At 41.5% G+C, this 18,999-nt stretch overlaps 1 protein-coding gene across 1 annotated transcript; it reads right to left on the minus strand.

Moving 5' to 3' along the window:
* Window positions 1–7,753: 7,753 nt before the first annotated feature.
* LOC130356550 (figainin 2-like) lies at window positions 7,754–16,117 on the minus strand. The gene is made up of 3 exons (XM_056558239.1): window positions 16,096–16,117; window positions 9,211–9,291; window positions 7,754–8,139 (listed from the first exon to the last, which is right to left on the minus strand). The coding sequence occupies exons 2-3, from the start codon at window positions 9,282–9,284 to the stop codon at window positions 7,878–7,880; spliced, it is 336 nt and encodes a 111-aa protein (XP_056414214.1). The 5' UTR covers window positions 9,285–9,291; window positions 16,096–16,117; the 3' UTR covers window positions 7,754–7,877.
* Window positions 16,118–18,999: the final 2,882 nt, after the last annotated feature.

Raw genomic sequence — 18,999 nt, forward strand, 5'->3', positions numbered from 1 at the left:
CACTCACTAGTCCATGGTTCACTTTATGTTGTTTAATACACCGTGTGATTTATTTCCTTATGCACCCCTGTATTTAATGGTGATACCACTTTTTGTTTTCCTTGTGTAATTTTAAACTACTGTTCTATTTGCCTGGTTAACCCCTGAGGAAGCCACCGATGTGGGAGAAACGTGTCGGGTGATTCCAGTGCAAGGAAGTTAATTATATCACCTAGAGACTTCTAGGGTGTAGTCCAAGGGGTAGTTCGGGGCAGGGGTCGCTCTTTTTAGGGCGAGTGCCCCGACAGTCCCTGTGGGAGTAGGGGTAGACCTCACCACATCTCCCCATTAGGGTCAACTAGGGCCTTTTTACCTGTCCTGGCCGTACTCTCCCTTACAATCCTCATACAGACGTATATCATCCCAACAGTCTGTTATTCCCTGTGACAGGGCACTAGTCCTCAGTGCCCCTTTTTAAGGGTGTCCTTACACTAAGTATAAGTGTGTTGTGTTTTTTTTTGTTTTAAAGTATCCAATAAAAGCTATATTTTATTATTGTGTACCCCTCTGTGATACAAATCTATTAGATGAAAATTACAGACTGAGTGGAGAAGGACCGTTCACCACCTGTGCCCTTACCTATTGGTGAAACTTCATGCATTGACGTCTTTCTTCACTTAATACAATGAGACTTAAAGTCACTTAACATTTCTGATATACCTTTCCAGAGGAATGTCTCTAGACAGGAACAACAAGCTATGAAAATTTTAAGACACAATAAGGATCTTATCATTAAATCCTCCGGGGTATATTGTTGTCCTTAAACGCACGTAATACATTCAAATGTGCCATAGACTACTTGATGATAGGACCCCTTATGAAGCTCTGGTAAGAGATCCCACTTCAGGAGTTGAGAGGGAGCATTTCTCAGGCAAGGACAGACAAACTCTTAAGCGATAAGGAATGCCAATTCCTGTTACCAACCAAACCAACCATTGCTACTTTCTATGCCCTTCCGAAAATACATTAGAGGGTAACCCCGTTGAAAGGACGCCCCATCATTTCGGGAATAGGGAGCATAGGTCAGAATGTTGGGATCTATTTGGATCAAGTTTTGAGGGAGTTTGTTCTGTCCTTGCCATCATACACATGAGATTCGATGGATTTGTTACGTAAAATTGAAGGATTGACACTGGAACAAGATATATTACTAACCAGTATAGACGTAGAAGCCTTGTATTCATCTATCCCGCACAAGGTTGGCATCAGAGCGGTAACCTATTTTTTATCATCCAGAGGAAACCAATACATAGCTCATAACAACTTAATATTAAGACTGTTGAACTTTGTCCTCATCCGTAATTACTTTTTGTTTAACGGCCAATTATACCACCAGCTCGGGCACGGCTATGGGGAGCCCCTGTGCCCCCACATATGCCAACATGCTCCTGGGCTGGTGGGAGGCCAGCCTCGTCTTTATAGACGAAAGAGAGAAATTCTATGATTCGGCCCTACTATGGGCAAGATTTATTGATGACATTTTTATTTTATGGCAGGGAACTGAGGACGAGTTCAAACAGTTTCTAAAATCATTAAATCATAATGATATTGGGCTATATTTACTTTTGAAATTAGCCATACAAAACTGGCATTCTTGGATTTGAACATTGAAAAAGATACAAATGGCATATTGCGAACATCGTAAACAAACATCTACGAACAGCCTCCTGAGGTGGGAAAGCTGGCAAACTACCCTCCGGAAAAGGAGGATTCCTAGGGGCCAGTACTAGAGGCCAGTCCGCCTCAGGAGGAACTGTTCACATGAAGAGGATTTTATTACCCAAGCACATTACCTGAGATTGAGATTTAGGAACCGAGGGTACCCAGATTACATTTTGAGGGATGCCTTTCAGTATGCTCAGTGCACCCCTAGAGAGAGCCTACTCTTGCCCTGTAATAAGACTGAATCCTCTAACTCCATTAGAGTAATAGGCACCTATGATCAAGCAGCTAGCCCCATTAGACAAATAATAGAGAAACATTGGGGAATTTTACATATGGATCAGGATTTGGTAGATATCATACAAGATAAACCACAAATTACCTATAGGAGGGGGAAGAGTTTAGGAGATTTACTAACACAAAGCCATTTGGTTCCGGATCTTGGCTTGAGGCAAACATGGTTGGGGAGGATACCACACCCTAATGGTTGTTTTAAGTGTGGCAAGTGTAAGGCCTGTCAGTATGTAGTTAAAACTGACAAACTCAGGGATAATAATCTGACTCAAGATCACAGAATTAGAATTTTCATTAATTGTGACACTTGTGGAGTGATCTATGTGGCCACATGCCCCTGTCAGAAGAGGTATGTGGATAAACCTGGGCCTTTAAAAGGAGTATTTTAGAGCATATAGGGGACATTAAACACAATAGAGAAACGTCATTGTCCACTCAAATGAATTCTGTCCACAATGGTCGTACAGAGAATTTAAAGGGGTACTCCACCCCTAGACATCTTATCCCCTATCCAAAGGATAGGGGATAAGATGTCAGATCGCCGCGGTGCTGCTGCTGGGGAGCCCCGGGATCCCCGCTGCGGCACAGCGCTATCATTACAGTACAGAGCGAGTTCGCTCTGCACGTAATGACATACAATACAGGGGCCGGAGCATCGTTACGTCACGGCTTCGCCCATCGTGACATCACGGCCTGCCCCTTTCAATACAAGTCTATGGGAGGGGGCGAGGCGGTCGTCACGCCCACTGCCATAGACTTGCATTAAGGGGACGGGCCATGATGTTACGAGGGGCGGAGCCATGACGTCACGCGGCTCTGTCCCCTGTATCGCCCTTCATTACGCACAGAGCGAACTCGCTCTTTGCTGTAATGATAGCGCTGTGCCGCAGCGGGGAACCCGGGGCTCCCCAGCAGCGGCACCGCGGCGATCTGACATCTTATCCCCTATCCTTTGGATAGGGGATAAGATGTCTAGGGGCGGGGTACCCCTTTAAGCTTTGTGGCAATAGAGTGGATCAAACCCTCCCCCAGGGGTGGGGATATTGATCGGACTCTTTTGCAAAAAGAGTGCAAATGGATTTATCTTCTGAACTCAACTACCCCTGAAGGCCTTAATGAACAACAAAACTATTCCTGTTTCTTTCAGGGATCATATGGCTCCTCCTTAAGCAATGACCTAGTGAGGTAGATAGTAGATCCTTTGTAGGATCTTTCAGCTAGAGTCATTGCAGGTAATGTAGCATAATTAGGGACTTATAGGAGGTTCCGGAGTGGGACCACCCTTTTTTGGGCATCCACCCCACCTAGGATATAGGGCCCCTGAACAGGGAATACCCAGGGATTTAGTATTAGGCTCACTAGATCCATGTGATTATATATTCCCTATCCCTGTTAGGGCACTCCAATAATAAGGGCAGGGGCCTTGTGTCCCCTAGAGGAATATAGGATTATAACTACACTTACTTATTATTACATTACCCCTAGTTTGCCATATGCCATTTGGTCTATTAATTATCAATTAATGATCTTCTTACTAAATTATTTTTCTAAAGATTATCTAATAAAACTGTGAACTGTGTAGTAGTCATCAAAACACAATGTCATTGTGATATAAGTTGCATTACAACAGCCAAAATCACTTTTCTTTCTGCTAAATACAAGTTTACTCCATTCCCACAGCAGAGGTGGGCGGGACTATACTCCATACTACGTAATTGCCACTATGCATAGTTCGAGTAAACAAAACGGGTCACGTGACCTGAAGGATCAGATGACCAGTGACGTACCCGGAAATCCCTCCCTGGTTGAGACCGCTTCTTGCGATCTATCACAGGGAGGAGAGCGCAGCGGAGTCATGTGACTTATCACGTGACCCGCTTCCCCTTCGCGTAATATCGCGAGAATGCGATCACGTGATCGGGACTCGTGCACCGGCATCCCGAATATATGTCCGGACGCCGACAACATGGAGCAGAGCGCTTGTAGCCTGAGAATAGGCTCCCCAGCATTGTGGGTATGCGCTCGACTCCATCTGGACGCCGGACAACATAAACGTGAGTAGCCCTAATGGGCACCACTAGCTTTTTTTTTTTCAGGTACTAGGAATCGAACTATATGTACTTATAGGGATCCTCCTTTTTTCTCTAGGTATTCCATGGACCCTGAGGTATGGCTGGGTGAATACCAGCAGATAAACACAGTTAAATAAGATCTGTGGATACATCAACTATACCGCTATTTGTTTATTTTTCTTCTAGGTATCCATGAGAGATTCCTTGGTCCGGTGCTAATAAGATGGTTGCCACAGCAACTTCTATGAAAACTCTCTAAAATACATAATTGAGTAATACAATGGTTGCCATAGCAATATGTGATATTAACAGCTGCACTCATTTACGGCTGATAATTTTGTGTTGAACTTGTACTCACTTGGTATAAACTTTAACCATTTGAGTCAGTGTGTCGATATTAGTTGTCCCCTGAGGAAACTGCTGCATGCAGTGGAAATGTGTTGGGCTTAGGACTATATATATATATATATATATATATATATATATATATATATATATATATATATATATTGGTGCATTATCAATTTAATCCTGTTTTATGAGTCACAAAAATTGGTGCATTTTACAAGTTAACTATTAAAGGATATATTTTAGAGCACTTCCTATGGTTTTTTTCCCCCTTATAATTTATGTTTTCTACTTTTGGAAGACATCAGAGGGCTTCAAAGTTCAGCAGCAATTTTCCACAAAATTTTAAAAATCTGAATTTTTCAGGTACCAGTTCAGTTTTGAAGTGGATTTGAGGGGTCTTCTTATTAGATATACTCCATAAATGACCCCATTATAAAAACTGCACCCCCAAATAATTCAAAATGACATTCAAAAGGTTTGTTAACCCTTTAGGTGTTTCACAGGAATAGCAGTAAGGTAAAGGAGAAAATTCAAAATCTTCATTTTTTACACTTGCATGTTCTTGTAGACCCCGTTTTTGAAATTGTACAAGGGGCAAAAGGAGAAAAAGCCCCTCAAAAATTGTAACCCAATTTCTCTCGAGTAAGGAAATGCCTCATATGTGGATGTCAAGTGCTCTGTGGGTGCACTTGACATCCACAGAAGGGAAGGAGCGACAATGGGATTTTGGAGAGTGAGTTTTTATGAAATGGTTTTTGGGGGTTTGTCAGATTTAGGTGCCAGAACAGCAGAAAACCCCCCACATGGCATACTATTTTGGAAACTACACCCCCCAAGGAATGTAACATGGGGTCCACTGAGCCTTAACACCCCACAGTTGTTTGACGACTTATCATTAAAGTCGGATGTGTAAATTAATTTATTGTTTTTTTTCACTAAAATGCAGGTTTTCCCCCCAAATTTTACATTTTTACAAGGGGTTATAGGAGAAGATGCCCCCCAAAATGTGTAACCCCATCTCTTCTGAGTATGGAAATACCCCATGTGTGGACGTCAAATGCTCTGCTGGCGCACTACAATGCTCACAAGAGAAGAAGTCACATTTGGCTTTTGTAAAGCAAATTTTGGTGAAATTTTTTTGGGGGGCATGTCGCATTTAGGAAGCCCTTATGGTGCCAGAACAGAAAAAAAAACACATGGCAAACTATTTTGGAAACTGCACCCCTCAAGGAACGTAACAAGGCATACAGTGAGCCTTAACACCCCAGTGTTAAGCCTTAGTGTTTTACCCTTTATTTTGTATTAGTGTAGTGTTTTTAGGGTACATTCACACAGGGGGTTTACAGTGAGTTTCCCGCTAGGAGTTTGCGCTGCGGCGGAAAATTTGCCGCAGCTCAAACTTGAAGCAGGAAACCCACTGTAAACTCGCCTGTGTGAATGTACCCTGTACATTCACATGGGGGACAAACCTGCAGCTGTTGCAAAGCTACAACTCCCAATATGCACTGACAGACCGTGCATGCTGGGAGTTGTACTTTTGCAACAGCTGGAGGCACACTGGTTGGAAAACCTTCAGTTAAGTTCTGTTATCTAACTCAGTATTTTCCAACCAGTGTGCCTCCAGCTGTTGCAAAACTACAACTCCCAGCATGTACTGATCGCCGAAGGGCATGCTGGGACATGTAGTTTTGCAAGATTTAGAGGGCCACAGTTTAGAAACCACTGCACAGTGATCTCCAAACTGTGGACCTCCAGATGTTGCAAAACTACAAATCCCATCATAAACAGACAGCAAACAGCTGTCTGGGCATGCTGAGAGTTTTAGTTTTACAATATCTTGAGGTTTACAGTTTAGAGACCAAACTGTAGCCCTCCAGATGATGCTAGGCAACTCACCAGCTTCTGTAGTCTGCAGCACACCGCACCAGGGAGCCAGCCGCACGTCATCGCTGCCCGATGATCACCGCTGCCGATGGTAAGTGGACCTCCGGCGCTAGTCACCGACGGTTTCCCTGTTTTGCCTGCACTACTGTGGGTGGACAGAATGGAGAACTGAACTTCAACCCCCCCCGCCCCCGATCTGCTTTTGGCCAATCACTTCTGATCGACCAATAGCAGGGATAGGAGGGGTGGCACCCCTGCCACCTCACTCCTATCCCTTCAGGGGGATCGTGGGTGTCTTTGGACAACCCCGATCCCCCTTATTTTCTGGGTCACCGGAGACCCGTATGACCCGGAATCGCCGCAAATCGCTGGTGTGAATTCACCGGCGTTTGGTGGCGATCGCCCCCCCTGGGCATTTGCACGGTATGCCTGTTGGTAGATATCAGCAGTCATCCCGGTCCGGTTCCCGTCCGGCGTACAGCGGGGGCCGAAATTCCCACAGGCGTACAGGTACGCCTTGGGTCCTTAAGTACCAAGGAGCCAGGGTGCACCCCCTTAAGGGGTTAATGTGTGGTACAGAGCGGGAAGAGACTCAAGGACATACTGTACATTTGGAATAACAGAAATTCAATGTACTGTGTTGACTAACATCTATAAATAATGGACCTTATTTATCAAAACTGTAAGAACCAATCACATCTTTGATGTTTTTTTCATAACAGTTTAGGAAATTAACACTGTGATTGGTTACTATAGGCAACAAGGACAGATTTTCTCCTGGACAGTTCTGATAAATGAGCTCTGATTTTCCTGTGATAAAAAATGTCTTGGTTGAATTTGCACAGAACACACTTGTCTTATTAAGTCATATTTGCAAAAATAACTGTATTCCTATTTTTTTGTTGTCAGAAAAGCTGGTGGGTGGTGTGAGTGGTGTGTACACATCACAGTGATCATCCCTCTCTGCTTCCAGCTTGTGTGGTGTAAAGAAGGCTCTAATACTACTGTGTGAGACTGGCGTACAAATTTTCTCTTATGCTAATTTCCGCATATGGTAATTTCCGCATATGCTAATTTTTGCATATGTGAATTTTCGCTTATGCTAATTTTCGCTTATGCTAATTTTCGCTTATGCTAATTTTCGCATATGCGAAAACAAACGCGAATATTACGAATATGCAAATTTAGCGAATATATGACGAATATTCGGCCATATATTCACGAAATATTGCAAATTCGAATATGGCCTATGCCGCTCAACACTACTAGTGAACTCAATGGTCTTCCTTTTCCAGAAACAAAGCATTGTAGCAGTAACCCTTCTCTGACCATCTCTGGACAAAGAAGCATTCCTATACATATTTCTAACAGGATTAGACATGGTATTTTGAGTATGTAGAAAAAAGACAGACTATCATATAAGTTTAATATGCTTTAATATAGATCTGGAACAACTAATAGTAATTGTGCTCCTTACAGATGAAACATTACATTTTATTAACGGCGGCCAAGAAGACCTCCCTTGCTTTTGGTTACAGTTTGTTCCAAATCTCTCTTTTCTTCACATTCATCATTCTACTCTTCATCTTCTTCTCCTTCATCTTCTTCTCCTTCATCTTCTTCTCCTTCATCTTCTTCCCCTTCATCTTCTTCCCTTTCCTCTTCTTCACGTTTTTCTTTGCCTTCTTCTTCCTCTTCATTTTCTTCCTTTTCTTCCTCTTTTTCTTCCTCTTCTTCTTCCTCTTTCTCTTCTTCATTTTCCTTTTCCTTTGACTCATTCTCCTCTTTTCCCTCGCTTTCATCAGCCTTGTTCACATCTTCTTCTTCCTGTCTTTTCCTGTGTTAGACAGCAATATATATTTAATGGAACATTATGCTAATTCTTCATACTTTTATATTGTATTTCTATTCTATGGTGCTGCTTTAAAAAAGTGCAGTGATCTCTGGAGGCCCTGATCTGGTGCCAACAGTGACAATTAGCAAGTGAGAGTAACTGGGGACAATTACAACTGGAAAGAAAACCTATTAGGCTAAGTTTCCACTTGTTTTTTTTTTCTGGCAGTTTTTGGATATCTGCCACTGCAGTTTTTGAGCCAAAATCAGAAGTGGATCCATAAGGGAGGAGAAGTGTAAGTCCTTCCTTTATATGTCCTATTCCTTTTGAATACATTTCTGGCTTTGGCTCAAAAACTGCAGTGGCAGATCTCCAAAAACTGCCAGAAAAGAAACCAGGTGGAAACTTAACCTTATAGTTGTCCAGGATTATACTGTGTATCATTTTGGGTAAGAATGGTTCAGATTCTGGAAAATGTTTATATGTCATTCTGAACAATCCCTCTAACTATAACAACCGATGAATTTCCTTGTTTGGATAAATGTTCTCTGTCCACTGACTATACAACAATGTGTGATTATGACACAATGCACTTATAACATGGGATAAACTTGTGTGAACAAGGTCATTCAAATTTGATGGGAAATTATTGTGGAGGAAAATAAGCCTTTTTCGTGATGCCATTTTTAGTTATAAAGGAGCATGGTTTTGGGGTCATGGCTTTTTAGACACATTTATTATATGTAACATTTTAAAGGGAGCAAAATATTTGTGCAGCTCCACTCTACAATTACAAAAGTGGGGTGAAAAATACTCAAATAATAATTTTTCTTTGTTCCCACTATAGAGAAACAGACTTTGTGTAATCTTGAGTGAGGTCAGTTCCCAAGCTAAGTGTTATTCTTATCTCATAATGTGTTTGCGTATCACTAGGATCACTTTGCGATTCATGTGAGGTCGACTTTGGGAATCTGAGAAAACTCTTATTTAGCGATCAGACCCCTCCAAAATTTTCTGATACAGTGGTGCTCCCACCATTGGCTGTGCAGGGAACTGCATTATATGAGTACTTACACTGTTCTACTGACAGACAAGGAAACTAATCCAAGGAATAGTACAAGGAAAAACGATTTCTGCAGTAAAGCCATGTTTGATCTGTGAAAAAAATGATACCGGTAATAAAAAAAAAATGTTAACAACTTACAGTAAAACATTTTGTGTTTAGTTATTACATATTGTACTAATGTGTTTTAGAAAATGTTATATTTATATTTATGTTGCTTGCATGCTGCAGACATTACATACATTACAGTCTCTGTCCCCAGTAGGTTCACAATCTATTTACTCGTATGATTTTTGGAGTAAGGGAATACTGTAGTAGCTGGAGGAAACCCACATTCTAAACTAAAATCAGTTGACATTGTAGTTTGCACTAATTAAATGTTATAATGTTACCAGATATGAAGAAATAACTTTTCCATCAGTTTTCAATTTCTCAGATACTTTCATGGAATTCATAAGCAGGTTGCTTGCTTGCAGATAGGCTATTATTTATGACTTTGCATTATATTGAGTCAGGCTGTTCACCATGGGGGGAATTTATCATTAGTGGTAGAAGCTTTTTCTTTTCTATATGTAGCACAGTGAGTTATTTTGCGTCTTTTTTGTGTGTCTTTTTTGTGTGTGTATTGTGGAATGCATATTGCAGTGGATACTAATTTATCATGTGCGTTTTTTTTTTGTGCAAATACGTTTTTAAAATGCACCATCAAAAATGACACGTAGGAAAGTGTTCTACTGAGACAGCCGGGGGATGCAGGAGCCGTCCCTCAACACTGCTAATACAGTGTCCCTGAACTACAACTACTCCAATCATGGGAAAGAGTCTGTCCCATGATGGGAGTAGTTATAGTACCGCAGCGCTGCGGGACGGCACTTGCACATCCCCTGGCTGCGGGACTCTTTTGGGAGAGTTAGGACTACTACCCCCATCATGGACATACTCTGCCCATGATAGGAGTTATAGTCTAGGGGCAAAGTGCAGCAGGCCATTCTCCTGAGACCCGCTGCGATCCGCATTTATTAACTGTGCAAGCCGGAAGCACATGCAGCTGCACTGCGCTGCCCGCCAGATCCTGTATACAGCTCTCGCAATTCATAATCCCCACCGCCGGGAGATTGGAGCTCTGATTGGTGAATAGCTATTCACCAATCAGTGCTCCAGTCTCCCTGTGGTGGGGATTATGAATTCTGAGAGCTGTATACAGGAGTAGACAGGGTGTGCAGTGGAGCCGCATGTGCTGCCAGCTTGCACAGTTAATAAATGCGGATCGCAGCGGGTCTCTAGGGAATGACCTGCTGCGCTCTGCCCCTCAGCCCCTGGACTATAACTCCCATCATGGACAGAGTCTGCCCCATGATGGGAGTAGTTGTAGTACCGCAGTGCTGAGGGATGGCACTTGCACATCCTCCGGCTGCAGGACTCTTTTGGGACAGTTAGGACTACTACTCCCATCATGGACAGACTCCGTCCATGATGGGAGTTATAATCCAGGGGCTGAGGGGCAGATCGCAGCAGGTTATTCTTCAGAGACCCACTGCGATACACATTTATTAACTGTATAAACCGGCAGCACATGAGGCTCCACTGCGCTCCCCACCAGCTCCAGGCTCCTGCATACAGCTGTCATAATTCATAATCCCCGCCGGCGGTAGATGGGAGCTCTGATTGGTGAATAGCTATTCACCAATCAGAGCTCCTGTTGACGGGGATTATGAATTGTGACAAACGTATACAGTATTCCCCGGCGGGGAGCGCAGTGGAGCTGTATGCCCCGCTGGCTTGTTAACTTAATATATGTGGATCGCAGTGGGTCTCAGCAGAATGAACTGCTGCGATCTGCCCCTCAGCCCCTGGACTATAACTCTCATCATGGACGGAGTCTGTCCATGATCGGAGTAGTAGTCCTAACTGTCTCAAGAGTCCCGCAGCAGGGGGATGTGCAAGTGCCATCCTGCAGCGCTGCGGTACTACAACTACTCCCATCATGGGACATACTCTGTCCCATGATGGGAGTAGTAGTCCAGGGGCAGAGGGACAGATCGAAAGGGGGTCTCACTCCTGAGACCCCCTGCGACCCTATACTGCTCCCCCCCCTCGTGATGACATCATTAGGGGGAGGAGCTGCACTGTCCAGGGCTGAAGCCAGGGTGGTAAGTATGACTCTGTTCTCATTATGCATTTTGCATAATGGGAACAGAGCCTTTCTAGCAGTGCATTCCCAAAAAAGGAGACTCCAGCTGTTGCTTAACTACAGCCCCCCCATGATGGGAGTTGTAGTTTAGCAACAATTGGAGGCTCCCTGTTTAGGAACAAACTGCATTATGTGCCTTCTCCCATGGAGAGAGCGCAAAAAATTACTAACCCATTTTTCTTGTTTTTCTTTTTTTTTCATTTCAGATACGTGAATGCGGAGGACTTTGTCAGATTCGTTGAACTGCGACGGTGACCAGCATTTTTTTTTTAAATAAAATGGTTAAAGAGTGTTTTTTCAATGTGTTCGTTTTTTTTTATAATTACATTTTTAGGCTTAGTAGTGGAAGCCGTCTTGTAGACAGAATCCATTACTAAGCCGAGGCTTATCATTAGCCACAAAATCAGCTAGCGCTAACCCCCAATTATTCCCCCGGTACACACCGCCACGGGGGTGCCGGGGAGAGCCGATACTAACAGCCCCGGAGCGTCAAAAACTGGCTCCAGAAAGTTAAACAGATTTGTAAATGAAAAAATGATATAGGTATGTGCAGCTCACAACTAATACGCACCGAGGTCAAACTGGGCAAGCAACTATACCTTAATTGCTAGAAAAGGGAAAACCCAAAAATACACAATGCAGCCCGGACCTTCTAGGTGAGTAAATGAAAATAGATATACGTGGATCGTGCTTCAATAATAATCAATATTTATTATAAAATATAAATAAGATTAGGCACCACGGACACTCAGCCATTGCGGGAACAACACCCATCACCTGAGTTACCATTTACAGACCGGTAACAATTTCTAATATTACAGACTGTTTGCTACTGTATCTAAAAGGGACATATCTACCCTAAATACCCAGAAGAGCAACTCTTTAACATATTTGTTTGGTACAGATCTTATTCTGCTATTTTATTATCCTATGCCAGGATTATAGTTTTAACCACTATATGCCTAAATATATTGTTAGGTTGCCTTTTAATATGTATGTTCTTCTCACAAGGGCCCTGTGAGAAGTGCCTAATCTTATTTATATTTTATAATAAATATTGATTATTATTGAAGCACGATCCACGTATATCTATTTTCATTTACTCACCTAGAAGGTCCGAGCTGCATTGTGTATTTTTAGATTTGTAAATGATTTCTATAAAAAAAAAATCTTAATCCTACCAGTACTTATCAGCTGCTAAAGTTGAGTTATTTTCTGTCTGACAACAGTGCTCTCTGCTAGCACTTCTGCCTGTCTCAGGGACTGTCCAAAGCAGGATAGGTTTGTTATAGGGATTTGCTCTTTGGACGGTTCCTGAGGCAGATAGAGGTGTCAGCAGAAAGCACTGTTGTCAGACTGAAAAGAACAACTTGACTTCAGCAGCTGATAAGTACTGGTAGGATTAAGATTTTTTTTAATAGAAGTAATTTACAAATCTGTTTAACTTTCTGGAGCCAGTTAGTGTTTTTTTTTTTTTTTTTTTATACTGGAATACCCCTTTAAAGCCAATCCCTCTATTCTCTTAACCTGTTTAGAAGTGAATAATAAATAGTACTTTTGGTACAGACCCATATTTTAGCATAGAACAGCTCTATTCCTCAAGGCCGCCAACAGGCCATGATTTAAAGGGGTACTCCGGTGCTTAGACATCCCCTCTTCAAAGGATAGGAGATAAGATGCCTGATCACGGGGGTCCCGCCGCTGGGGACCCCCGTGATCTTGCACGCAGCACCCCAGTTAAAATCAGTCCCCGGAGCGTGTTCGCTCCGGGTCTGATTACCGGCGACCACAGGGCCGGCGGCGTGTGACGTCACGCCTCTGCCCCCGTGTGATGTCACGCTCCGCCCCTCAATGCAAGCCTATGGGAGGGGGCGTGACGGCTGTGACAGGACTGATTTTAACTGGGGTGCTGCGTGCAAGATCACGGGGGTCCCCAGCGGCGGGACCCCCGTGATCAGGCATCTTATCCCCTAACCTTTGGATAGGGGATAAGATGTCTAAGCGCCGGAGTACCCCTTTAAGGATATCTTATACAAAGAACTGTGGTGATGCCTATTGCACTGACTATGATTATATCTCTCAGGTAAGAAGAGCTCTAAATAATGAAAATGATACTACTGGTGCATATCCATATTGTTCTCCGGAGGATGAAGTTTTATTGTAGCAACTATGTCTAGAGTATATAAACTAGATTGTCAGGCTGGTGGCTGAATAGAATATAAAGCTGAAAATCATTTTTCTTAACCAAGAGTGATAAACTATCAGTTTGTACAAAGTAAATTACTATGTATGAGAAGGAAACCTGAGAATCTACTGTAAAGTAATACTAAAATAAAAACATGCTGAAATGACTTGCTTATCTATCTATCAATAAGCAAATATTCGAAATCATATCAGCATGTTTTTATTGTAGAATTATTTTACAGTAGTGTTGCTCGTGAATTTTCGCAATGTGAATTTTATTCGCGAATATCGCATATTCGCAAATTCGCGAATGTTCGTGAATATAGCACTATATATTCGCAATGACGAATATTCGGTTTTTTTTTTCACAGTACACATCACAGTGATCATCCCTCTCTCCTTCCAGCTTGTGTGGTGTAAAGAAGGCTCTAATACAACTGTGTGAGACTGGCGTGTGAATTTTCGCATGTGCTAATCTTTGTATATGGTAATTTTTGTATATACTAATTTGCACATATGCAAATTTTCTCATTTGCTAAAATAAAACGCAAATATTACGAATATGCGAATTTAGTGTATATGTGACGAATATTCGTCCATATATTCGCAAAATATCGCGAATTCGAATATGGCCTATGCCGCTCAACACTACTTTACAGTAGATTCTACAGGCTTCCTTCTCATACATAGTAATTTACTTTGTACATACTGACAGTTTATCACTCTTGGTTAAGTGTTGCATTGCAGTGTATTTTAACCCCTTAAGGACCAAGGGCGTACAGGTACGCCCTTGGTCCTGCTCTCCTGATATAACGCGGGGTTACACAGTAACCCCGCGTCATATCGCGGCGGGCCCGGCGTCATAGTGAAGCCGGGACCCGCCTCTAATAGCGCGCAGTGCCGATCGCGGCACCGCGCGCTATTAACCCTTTAGCCGCGCGCTCAGAGCTGAGCCGCGCGGCTAAAAGTGAAACCGAAAGTGGCCGGCTAGCTCAGTCGGGCTGTTCGGGATAGCCGCGGCTAATCGCGGCATCCCGAACAGCTGACAGGACAGCGGGAGGGCCCCTACCTGCCTCCTCGCTGTCCGATCGCCGAATGACTGCTCAGTGCCTGAGATCCAGGCATGAGCAGTCATGCGGCAGAATCGTTGATCACTGGTTTCTTATGAGAAACCAGTGATCAGCATAGAAGATCAGTGTGTGCAGCGTTATAGGTCCCTATGGGACCTATAACACTGCAAAAAAAAGTGAAAAAAAAAAAGTGAATAAATATCATTTAACTCCTCCCCTATTAAAAGTTTGAATCACCCCCCTTTTCCAATAAAAAAAAAAACACAGTGTAAATAAAAAGAAAAATGAACATATATGGTATCACCGCGTGCGGAAATGTCCGAATTATAAAAATATATCATTAATTAAACCGCTCGGTCAATGGCGTGCGCGCAAAAAAATTCCAAAGTCCAAAATAGTGCTTTTTTGGTCACTTTTTATATCATTTAAAAATGAATAAAAAGCGATCAATAAGTCCTATCAATGCAAAAATTGTACCGTTAAAAACTTCAGATCACGGCGCAAAAAATGAGCCCTCATACCGCTCCATACACGGAAAAATAAAAAAGTTATAGGGGTCAGAAGATGACAATTTTAAACGTATTAATTTTCCTGCATGTAGTTATGATTTTTTCCAGAAGTCTTAAAAAATCAAATCTATATAAGTAGGGTATAATTTTAATCGTATGGACCTACAGAATAAAGATAAGGTGTCATTTTTACCGAAAAATGTACTACGTAGAAACGGAAGCCCCCAAAAGTTACAAAACTGCGTTTTTTTTTCAATTTTGTCGCACAATGATTTTTTTTTCCGTTTCACCGTAGATTTTTGGGCAAAATGACTGACGTCATTACAAATTAGAATTGGTGGCGCAAAAAATAAGCCATCATATGGATTTTTAGGTGCAAAATTGAAAGAGTTATGATTTTTTAAAGGCAAGGAGCAAAAAACGAAAATGCAAAAACGGAAAAAACCCCGGTCCTTAAGGGGTTAAGGTAATGTTCACATCTGTGTCACAGGCTCCTTTTGAGGTCTCTTTTGCAGAATCTGTTTAAATAATTTGTCAAAAAAAACATAGCAAGCAGTATTATTGCTGACGCCAGGCAGACATCTGATCCACTGGTGTCTGTCATGCAGGGAACTATCCAGCTTGGATTTTTCATTGAGAAAACTTTTTCAAAAGAGGCTGCCAGGGTTCTCTATACTGCTCTTTGAATGGTAAAATAACTCCCATCCATGACCCATAACAGACCGAACACTGTTCTTTAGCATATGTCTATAACAGATCCTTTTTAATAATATGTGCATTGTTCCTTACCTGCCAATTACACATAAGTAAATTGATCAACATAAAATATATCTCTATATCTTTGGAACTTTATATCATAAAATATTGCCTTTAAAAATAAAATTGTACAGGATTTCAGTGTTAATTAAAGAAGCAGTTTAACTATGAATTAGCAATACTTACTGTATGGTACAGAAAGCGCAGAGGAAAGAATACCACACAAGGGTTTACTTCTTGGGCTGCACTTGCTGGTTAATATACCAACTTGGGGGTTGGGGTCAAACATTAATGTTAAATAATGATTAAACCCTAGACCAGATGATTCTATTTATTGGTCTCATGCCCATGTATATATTGTGGGTCTTATGATTAAGAGAGTACATAGTTTCACATATTAGTACAAATATTGTATGTTATCATATTGACATGCCAGATCTAATAACATTTATCTTGAGTCAGTTCATTTACAAGAATCCCAGTCCTCAAGTACCTCCACCAAAATGGATAATTGTTATAGATGTATTTTATTGTAATCTCAAGTCATATATGAAATTAGTATAAAATGAATCACATGGCCCAAGTGATGTACAAATAACTAATGCAAAACATATAAAATATAAAAAAGGAAAATAGGGGCCTGAATTCAACCTTCAAAGGAAAGAAGACCTCTAATGTCCAACATGCAGTAATATAGTTATGTAATGCAAAAAATGAGATCCTATAGTGGCATAGCAGTCCTGAATTGCTGTAAAGTGACCGTGCTAAAAAAATCCAAATACAATTCAATGATCCGTAATGAGTTAAGACCTCCAACAGTGTCACTGCATATAATACATAACTATTGGTACCAAGTACCGCTCACCACTCCAGGTGGGAATTCCGTCTGCCAGCTCCGCTGATAGTATAGTTGCCGATGCTGTAGAAGAAGCGCTGATGGTATAGTTACCAATGATGGATATGGTCATCATGTGATAAGAGGTACAGTGAGCATTTACACCCCACAGGTGTCTGACAGATTTTTGCAACAGTGGTCCGTGAAAATGAAAAATTTTATTTTTCATTTACACAGCCCACTGTTCCAAAGATCTGTCAAACGCCAGTGGAGTGTAAATGCTCACTGCATCCCTTATTAAATTCTGTGAGGGGTGTAGTTCTCAAAATTAGGTCACATGTGGGCGGGGCCACTGTTCCTGCACCAAGGGGGGCTTTGTAAATGCACATGTATTCCCGACTTGTATTCCAACCAAATTCTCTCTCCAAAAGCTCAATGGCGCTCCTTCTCTTCTGAGCATTGTAGTTCACCTGCAGAGCATTTTACATTCCCATATGGGGTATTTTCATACTCAGAAGAAATGGGGTTACAAATTTTGGGAGGCTTTTTCTCCTATTACCCCTGGTGAAAATGAAAAATTTGGGATAACCTCAGCATTTTAGTGAAAAAAATCTAATATTTCATCTTCACATCCAACTTTAGTGGAAATTTGTTAAGCACCTGTGGGTGTTAAGGCTCACTGTACCCCTTGTTACATTCTTTGAGGGGTGTAGTTTCCAAAATAGTATGACGTTTTTTTTTTTTTTGGTTTGTTTGTTTTTTTGCTATTCTGGCACCATAGGGGCTTCCTAAATGTGACATGCCCCCAAAAACCATTTCAGCAAAATTTGCTTTACAAAATCCAAATGTGACTCTTTCTCTTCTTAGCATTGTAGTGCGCCCGCAGTGTATTTGACGTCCACACATGGGGTACGTCCATACTCAGAAGAGGAGGGGTTACAAATTTTTTGAAGCATTTTTTCCTATTACCCAATGTAAGAATGTAAAATTTGGTGGAAAACCAGCATTTTAGTGAAAAAAAAAATTCACAGATCCGATTTTAACAAAAAGTTAAAATAAGGGGGGTTAAGGCTCACTGTACTCCTTGTAACGTTCCTTGAGGGGTTTAGTTTTCAAAATAGTATGCAATGTGTTTTTTTGTGTTTTTTTTGCTGTTCTGGCACCATAGGGGCTTCCTAAATGCGACATGCCCCCCCAAAAACCATTTCAGCTAAATTTGCTTTCCAAAAGCCAAATGTGACTCCTTCTATTCTGAGCATTGTAGTGCGCCTGCAGTGCCCTTGATGTCCACACATGGGGTATTTCCATACTCAGAAGAGATGGAGTTACAAATTTTGGGGATCATTTCTCCTATTACCCCTTGTAAAAATGTAAATTTTGGGGGGAAAACGGCATTTCTGTGAAAAAAAAAAATATAATTCATTTTCACATCTGACTTTAACGAAAAGTTGTCAAACACCTATGGGGGTGTTAAGGCCCACTGTACCCCTTGTTACGTTCCTTGAGAGGGGTAGTTTCTGACACCATAGGGGCTTCCTAAATGCGATATGCCCCCAAAAACCATTTCAGAAAAACTCACTTTACAAAATCCCATTGTCGCTCCTTCCCTTCTGAGCCCTCTAGTGCACACACAGAACACTTTGCATTCACATATTAGGTAATTCCTTACTCGAGAGAAATTGGGTTACACATTTTGGGGGACTTTTTCTCCGTTTACCCCTTGTGAAAATTCAAAAACTGGTTCTACAAGAATATGTTAGTGTAAAAAATTGAGATTTTGAATTTTCTCCTTCACTTTGCTGCTATTCCAGTGAAACACCTAAAGGGTTAAAGGGGTATTCCAGGCCAAAACTTTTTTTTTTATATATCAACTGTCTCCGGAAAGTTAAACATATTTTTAAATTACTTCTGTTAAAAAATCTTAATCCTTCTAATAGTTATTAGCTTCTGAAGTTGAGTTGTTGTTTTCTGTCTAACTGCTCTCTGATGACTCACGTCCCGGGACGTGACATCATCATTGAGCAGTTAGACAGAAAACTTCAGAAGCTAATAACTATTGGAAGGATTAAGATTTTTTAATAGAAGTCATTTACAAATCTGTTTAACTTTCCGGAGCCAGTTGATATATATAAAAAAAAGGTTTTGCCTGGAATACCCCTTTAACAAACTTTCTGAATCACATTTTGTATACTTTGAGCAGTGCAGTTTTTAAAATGGGGTTATTTATGGGGTATTTCTAATATAAACGCCCTTCA

This window comes from Hyla sarda, chromosome 2, assembly GCF_029499605.1.
Source record: "Hyla sarda isolate aHylSar1 chromosome 2, aHylSar1.hap1, whole genome shotgun sequence".
Classification (NCBI taxonomy): Eukaryota; Metazoa; Chordata; class Amphibia; order Anura; family Hylidae; genus Hyla; species Hyla sarda.

Coding starts and splice junctions, on each gene's coding strand:
- LOC130356550 (XM_056558239.1), bottom strand. CDS start 9,284: ATGGCTTTACTGCAGAAATCGTTTTTCCTTGTACTATTCCTTGGATTA. Junction 8,140..9,210: donor TTGTCTGTCAGTAGAACAGT/GTAAGTACTCAT, acceptor TGTCTAACACAG/GAAAAGACAGGAAGAAGAAG.